The sequence below is a fragment of the Schistocerca gregaria genome, chromosome 7, assembly GCF_023897955.1.
Source record: "Schistocerca gregaria isolate iqSchGreg1 chromosome 7, iqSchGreg1.2, whole genome shotgun sequence".
NCBI lineage: Eukaryota > Metazoa > Arthropoda > Insecta > Orthoptera > Acrididae > Schistocerca > Schistocerca gregaria.
Window position 1 is genome coordinate 99,615,100 of NC_064926.1, and position 7,324 is coordinate 99,622,423.

Consider the following 7,324-nt stretch of genomic DNA (forward strand, 5'->3'; position numbering starts at 1 on the left):
TGCTACAAGCTGTGGAAGATGATAATTTGATGCAAAATGTGTTGTTCAGTGACGAAGCTACATTTCATAGTTGTGGACATATGAACAGACACAACTGCAGGATCTGGGCAGACGAACAAGCAAGTGTGCTGCAGGAGTGGCAACGGGACGGAGCAAAAGTGAACGTGTGGTTAGGGTTAACGAGGTCAAGAATGTACGGGCCCTTCTTCTTTGAAGAACAAACCGTTACTGGAACCACATACCTAGATATGTTAGTTTTTGGAGCCCCAATTGATATCTGATGGGATTATGGACACTGTTGTTTTTCAACATTATGGTGAACAACGCCATTTTGCCCTCGTTGTTCGGGATTATCTGAATGAAGCATTTCCCGGCAAATGGATTGGTCGTGCCTCTCCACGGATGTGGGCAGCCCGCTCTCCTTAGACTTTTTTGCATGAGAGTTTATCAAGTCTTAGGTATACCAGGTGAAGATCCGCAGAAGTGAACACTTAACACAGCGGATTAGAGCCGCAGCTGCTGAGATTACACCAGATATGCTTGGGCAGGTTTTTCGGTCTACAGTGGAGCGCTGGTGGGATGTGCCTAGACATGCAAGGTGGTCACATTGAAATGTACCGAAATGAAGTCCTATTGTAACATAAGTTGCAGTGCCATTACATATTGGTCAATAAAATTTGTTTAAGTACAAAATGTACAGTGACTTTAGAACCACCCTGTATACCGTACAAGGCAAAACGGCGCTATCCAAAACCGGCGCCACGGCAACTGTGGTTCAACACGGGCCATAGATGGCAGGGGTGAGCGACGGCTGTGGAGGTGTGTACAGGCGAACAGACATGCAACTGTTGAGCAACTGGCCGCTCACGTGAACCGAGGGACAAGCAACAGAGTCTCCTCAAAGACCTGCACGTGGGCAGCGGACGCCCAGATCATGAACCCGTTCTCACTACTGTCCATTGCTCACTAAGGCTGGAATTTGCACGCCAATACCGCAACTGGACGTCCACAGCTGGTCTTTTCAGATGACACATGGCCTTTGTCGTGTTCGGCGTGAAGCTTCTGAAAGCAAACACCCCTTAACAAGTGTCCAGGCCGTAGGAGGGAGCATTGTAACCTGGGGAACGTTTTAGTGGCATTCCTGGGTGGCCTCATCATTCTGGAAGACTCAAATTATCAACTCAAGTACGCATCTGTCCTTCGGGACTATGTCCACCCATGCATGCCGTTTACTTTTCTACGGCAGGATGGCATCTACCAGCAGGACAATGTAACGTTTCACAATGCTCGCAGTGTACGTGCATAGTTAGAAGAGCTCGAGGACGACTTTACCGTATTCTCCTGGCCAGCAAACGGGCGTTTACCGTTCTCCCCTGGCTACCAAACTCCTTGGGTTGAAAACCAATCGAGAAATTGTGGGAGCACCTCGACTGAGCTGTTCGCGTCAAGGATCCTCAACAGAGGAACACGGCGCAGGAGTCGGCACGGCTCCACACCGCTGCCGGTTCCTCCCAGAATGTTGTTGACCCTGTTCCTGCACGTGTCACCGCGGACCTCGCTGCAAAAGGTGGTTATTCAGGTTTCTGACACGTGGCCACCACAATGTGACTGGATACTCTACTGACGGGTCCACGTGGCATTACTGGTCAATACCGCCTTACATAGCAGCGTCCGGATACTTTTCACGCGATGGCTTAGTTCCTGCTGAAGGGGTAGCCTGGCGTAAATGGCGGCCTTACAATTTTGACGCTCTATAGCGTCTTTGGATGACGTTTCACAACAATAGTTTTCGTCCTCGATTTGGTTCTCAAGACACCATAAGCAGTCTTTCGAAGCTTCTCCCACCCTGTGTTCAGCTTCCAACGGTGACATTTTTTTTAAAAAAAGTCGCATATTCGACGAACATTACTGTGAAGGGTAAACGACATAGACGCGGTAAAAATTTTTAATTGCTATTGTTTTTTAATATTAACAATCTTATATAAAACATTGGTAACTAAGAATTTGCATTTGTAATGAAAAATGGATTTTGTGCAATTTGCAACTTGGAAGAAGAACAAGACGTTCATAAATCCGTGAATTTGTGAGAGATCTGTTAATTAGCATTTATTTGATGAATTTTACACTTATTGACGTTGGCATTCCAACTCAACAAAAAAGGAAAAAAATGACCCATACGAGACTCGATCCAGAGATTACTAGTCTAAAGAGCTTCCAACTTTTTTCATCGTTACGGAATTGCCCGTGGAACATGCACTTTTGTTGAAAAATTTGATTCGCCGGGCATCAAACTGAGACCCCTCAAAGACAAGCAAGCTGTCTACTGCAGAGCCACACTCCTTGTCGAAAAAATTTACGTTATTAAATATGCTAGGAAAACTTCGAAGGAGATTTTCTCGAGAATTTTTGAGAGTTGCATCAAGCAGCTTTGGGCAACTGATGTCTCACGTGTCATAAATATAAAAACAAAATTGCTGAAATCGAGGTTAGCATGTCGTCTCCTTGTGAGCCTGTAATAGGAACTGTGAAATACCCCGTATGTACACATACCAGATGCCTAGATTTAGTTGTTGGCCGAGCGACTCTCTTGTGTGGTGCTTGGACGATGTTTCTGACATGGGCTCAAATCCTCCCTTTCTTCTTATGCATAACCTCTACACGCTCCTGAAGTCGGTCTATATAATTTTGTTAAATCTGCATCTACATAGATACATCGAAAGCCACCGTAAGGTGCATGGCGGTTGGTACCCGGTACCACTACCTGTCATTTCCCGCTTCCTCCACATGAAAATACAGCGACGGAAAAACGACTGCCTGTATGCCTCCGTATGCCCCTAATTTCTCGTATCTTATCTTCGCGGTCCTTACGTGCGATGTACACTACGTGATCTAAAGTATCCGGACACCTGGGTGGAAATGACTTACAAGTTGGTGGCAACCTCTATAGGTAATGCTGGGTGGTGGCCTACCTTTGGCCTTGATGACAGCTTCCACTCTTGCAGGCATACGTTCAATCAGGTGCTGGAAGGTTTCTTGGTAAATGGCAGCCCATCCTCGATGGAGTGCTGCACTGAGGAGAGGTAACGATGTCGATCGGTGAGGCCTGGCACGAAGTCGGAGTTCCAAAACATCCCAAAGGTGCTCTATAGGCTTCAGGTCAGGACTCTGTGCACGCCAGTCCGTTACAGGGATGTTATTGTCGTGTAACCACTCCGCCACAAGCCGTGCATTATGAACAGGTGCTCGATCGTGTTGAAAGATGCAATCGCCATCCCCGAATTTATCTTCAACAGCGGGAAGCAACAAGGTGCTTAAAATATCAGATGTAAGCCTCTCAGTCCCAAGAATAATTTGAGGGCGAGAACTTTCCTGGAGGGCGGTAAATTCAAGAATACTTCGACAGTTTATTGATAAAATTGTGATAGTCGAAGTGTCTGTATTCTGAATATTGCGGGTGTTATGGCGTACAGACAGCAATACGAGAATTCTTTTCAGTACCGAACATGCGTACCTTACTCTGCCATTACGTTCATAGCCCATACCAACATCGGTGCTGTGTGTATATTCATTACGATCAGCTACGTGCCACTAAGGAGCCTGGGAACTGCAGTACCCACCATCCTCGTTCCAGGCGCCCTCCACTTGGTAGGCGGCCGTGGCGTAGCCCAGAATGAAGCCGTCTGGGAAGCGGTTGTTGATCTCCTGAGCGGAGGCCGAAGCCGCCGCCAGCACCACCAACAAGCACAGCGACAACATCTCGGCCGGCGCCATTGTTCCGGTTTGTTGCGAGTTGTGCTCTTATACTCGTGCAGGTGTCCGTATCACCGCTCTCCATCTAATCTCCGTGTGAATATCTCGAGGGCAGACCGCTGTTTACACGAGAACTTTCAAGTATGTTTTCATCTTTCGACCGTTGATCATCGAAAATTTTCCGCTACGTGACCCCGCTGACAGCAGGGTAATTTGAACGAGTCCTGTTTCTACGCAGGTGGCCTGTTATTCCCCAGCGTTGGTAAACACTTTTCTCGGCGACCTCTCTTATCGCGTTGCTACCTGAACACTGTACTCTTATCAGAATTTCTCCGTTCATCAACCGGCATAGAACGTGACTCACCACCCACCCACCCTTGATGAACTTTCTTTGGAAGCAAACATCATCGACAAACAGCTCGTGGCACGTAGCAGAAAGGAGAAAGGGAGGATTATTAGGGTTTTGCTTCAGATCATTAGAGACAGGATGAGAAGCTGAGAATGGGGAAGATTAACCGTGCCCTCACAAAGAAACCGTCCGATTTAAACGAATCACGAGCAACGTCAAGCTGATCCGCTTTGCTCCGGAATATCTGTCCACTGCACCACCCCGCTCTTCCATGCTGCCCATAGTCCGACTGCTTAGCTGGGTGGCGCGCAAGTCGCCCAATGTAGCGTCGACTGAAATAAGACTTGCCCCTGGCGGCCCAACTTCCCCGATGGGGCCTCCCAGCCAACGATGCCATACATTAATTTCATTTTTTTTCTGACCGTAGTCTTAGATAGTACTGACGTATGTGAGACTTCAAATTTAAAATACTTCTATTATGGCTGTTGTTGTTGTTGTTGTTGTGGTCTTCAGTCCTGAGACTGGTTTGATGCAGCTCTCCGTGCTACTCTATCCTGTGCACGCTTATTCATCTCCCGGTACCTACTGCAACCTACATCCTTCTGAATCTGCTTGGTGTATTCACCCCTTGGTCTCCCTCTACGATTTTTACCCTCCACGCTGCCCTCCAATACTAAATTGGTGATCCCTTGATGCCTCAGAACATGTCCTACCAACCGATCCCTTCTTCTGGTCAAGTTGTGCCACAAACTTCTCTTCTCCCCAATCCTATTCAATACTTCCTCATTAGTTATGCGATCTACCCATCTAATCTTCAGCATTCTTTTGTAGCACCACATTTCGAAAGCTTCTATTCTCTTCCTGTCCAAACTATTTATCGTCCATGTTTCACTTCCATACATGGCTACACTCCATACAAATACTTTCAGAAAAATCCTGACACTTAAATCTATACTCGATGTTAACAAATCTCTCTTCTTCAGAAACGCCTTCCTTGCCATTGCCAGTCTACATTTTATATCCTCTCTACTTCTACCATCATCAGTTATTTTGCTCCCCAAATAGGAAAACTCCTTTACTACTTTAAGTGTCTCATTTCCTAATCTAATTCCCTCAGCATCACCCGACTTAATTCGACTACATTCCATTATCCTCGTTTTGCTTTTGTTGACGTTCATCTTATATACTCCTCTCAAGACACTGTCCATTCCATTCAACTGCTCTTCCAAGTCCTTTTCTGTCTCTGGCAGAATTAGAATGTCATCGGCGAACCTCAAAGTTTTTATATCTTCTCCCTGGATTTTAATACCTACTCCGAATTTTTCTTTTGTTTCCTTTACTGCTTGCTCAATATACAGATTGAATAGCTTCGGGAAGAGGCTACAACCCTGTCTCACTCCCTTCCCGACCACTGCTTCCCTTTATTATGGCTAGAGACTCAAAATATGGTAGGAACATAATTCATTATGAAGCCCGTCATACAGAAATGGAACAAAAAATCTGAAATTTACAAAATATTTTCTATTCATAGTCTATAGTTAAAATTCTGTTTTTTAACCCTCTATAAATAAGGGTTTCGCGAATCAGTAGGTTAAATACTTTGCTCGTAGATGGTGACATTTTTATCTTCCAGAAAGTGCAAGAGTGGCCTGAGATCCAAAGGTGAATTGTGTCCTGTATTTAAAGAAAGATTGTAATTTGTCCGTTATGGTTTAACGGCACATATTACTATCGTCGAACTAAACTTGACACAGATTGAATTGGGTTGTGTGCTGCACTGACACTACTTAATTTAAGGATGTTGTGCATGAGTTGTGGAAAACTGTTGATTACGGGTTCCTGACGTGCTGAGGTTCTCGAGCGTCTCGAGCGGTGGAGTGTTTCACAGATTTTAGGGCAATATTGTTCCGACGGCCATTACCCCTGATCACAGGCAGCTGCGACACGAAAGTGAGCGAGGGAATGAAATAAAATTACTAAAGTTCTCTCAGCTATTGTGCCGTGGTCTTCTAGTATCTGGTAGATGACCCAATGTTTCGTACCCGTCTGCAGAGAATATCATCGTCGGGGATGGTGCGGAGGGGGGACGGGGGGGGGGGGGGAGCAGGTCATTGTTGGCGCGGAGCGCACGGCAGCTCACAATGACTGACGTTAAATTGTTCTGTCGGATACCGGGCAACGTAACATCATGTGAGTTACGAATGCTGGTGCTGTTCGACCGTCGATGGTTGTTGTCGTCAGTGTCCTTGTCACCCCATTGCTGAAGGCTTGTGCATTTCTTCAGAGCCCGAAGTACTTTTAACCTTTCCAGCTCTAAGCTGGCCGCGGTGGTCTCGCGGTTCTAGGCGCTCAGTCCGGAACCTCGCAGCTGCTACGGTCGCAGGTTCGAATCCTGCCTCGGGCATGGATGTGTGTGATGTCCTTAGGTTAGTTAGGTTTAAGTAGTTCTAAGTTCTAGGGGACTGATGATCACAGATGTTAAGTCCCATAGTGCTCAGAGCCATTTGAACCATTTTTTCCAGCTCTGATACTTTGCATTTTACAAGGAATGGAAGGACCTCTACACCTGAGGTGCTTACGTGGTATTCGAAACATGATCATCCGTCACTGTCTACGTTAGCTCCTGCAACTGCAGTAAGGATATCAGCGGAAAAACGGCGACCTGCAGTAGAGTCGACGACAGAAGACCTCTGACAGGTGTCAGCCTGTTGCCAGCTTTCAACTGCGAAGTGTAAACTGCTGCAGGCGAAAACAGTAGTCGACTACAGAACTGCGGCAACACTGAGGCGTTGCCATAGACACATGTACGCAATTGCGTTACGTGGTTAGTTGAGGCAGGCACGCTAAGCATCCGTGCCAAGTCCGCTGCAATTGTCAGGGATTTTCTGTCGCCGGGTCTATTATGGGCGAAGTGAGTAATGGAATCTGAGCGCTAGTCGATGTGGTTGAGAAGCACTCAACACTCCGTCATCAGGCCACAAGTGGCCCATCGGGACCATCCGACCGCCGTGTCATCCTCACCAGGATGTGGATAGAAGGGGCGTGTGGTCAGCACACCGCTCTCCCAGTCGTTGCGATGGTTTTCTTTGACCGCAGCCGCTACTATTCGGTCGAGTAGCTCCTCAATTGGCATCACGAGGCTGAGTGCACCACGAAAAATGGCAACAGCGAATGGCGGCCCAGATGATCACCCATCCAAGTGCCGGCCACGTCCAACAGCACTTA

At 46.9% G+C, this 7,324-nt stretch overlaps 1 protein-coding gene across 1 annotated transcript in view; it reads right to left on the reverse strand.

The window, feature by feature from the left end:
• Window positions 1–3,769, reverse strand: part of LOC126281623 (myrosinase 1-like) — a 60,333-nt gene extending 56,564 nt beyond the window's left edge. Inside the window, exon 1 of the mRNA XM_049980745.1 lies at window positions 3,618–3,769. Within this exon, the coding sequence (XP_049836702.1) occupies window positions 3,618–3,756 (139 nt within the window). The 5' untranslated portion in view covers window positions 3,757–3,769. The remainder of the gene's footprint in view (window positions 1–3,617) is intronic.
• Between the last annotated feature and the right edge of the window lie 3,555 nt (window positions 3,770–7,324).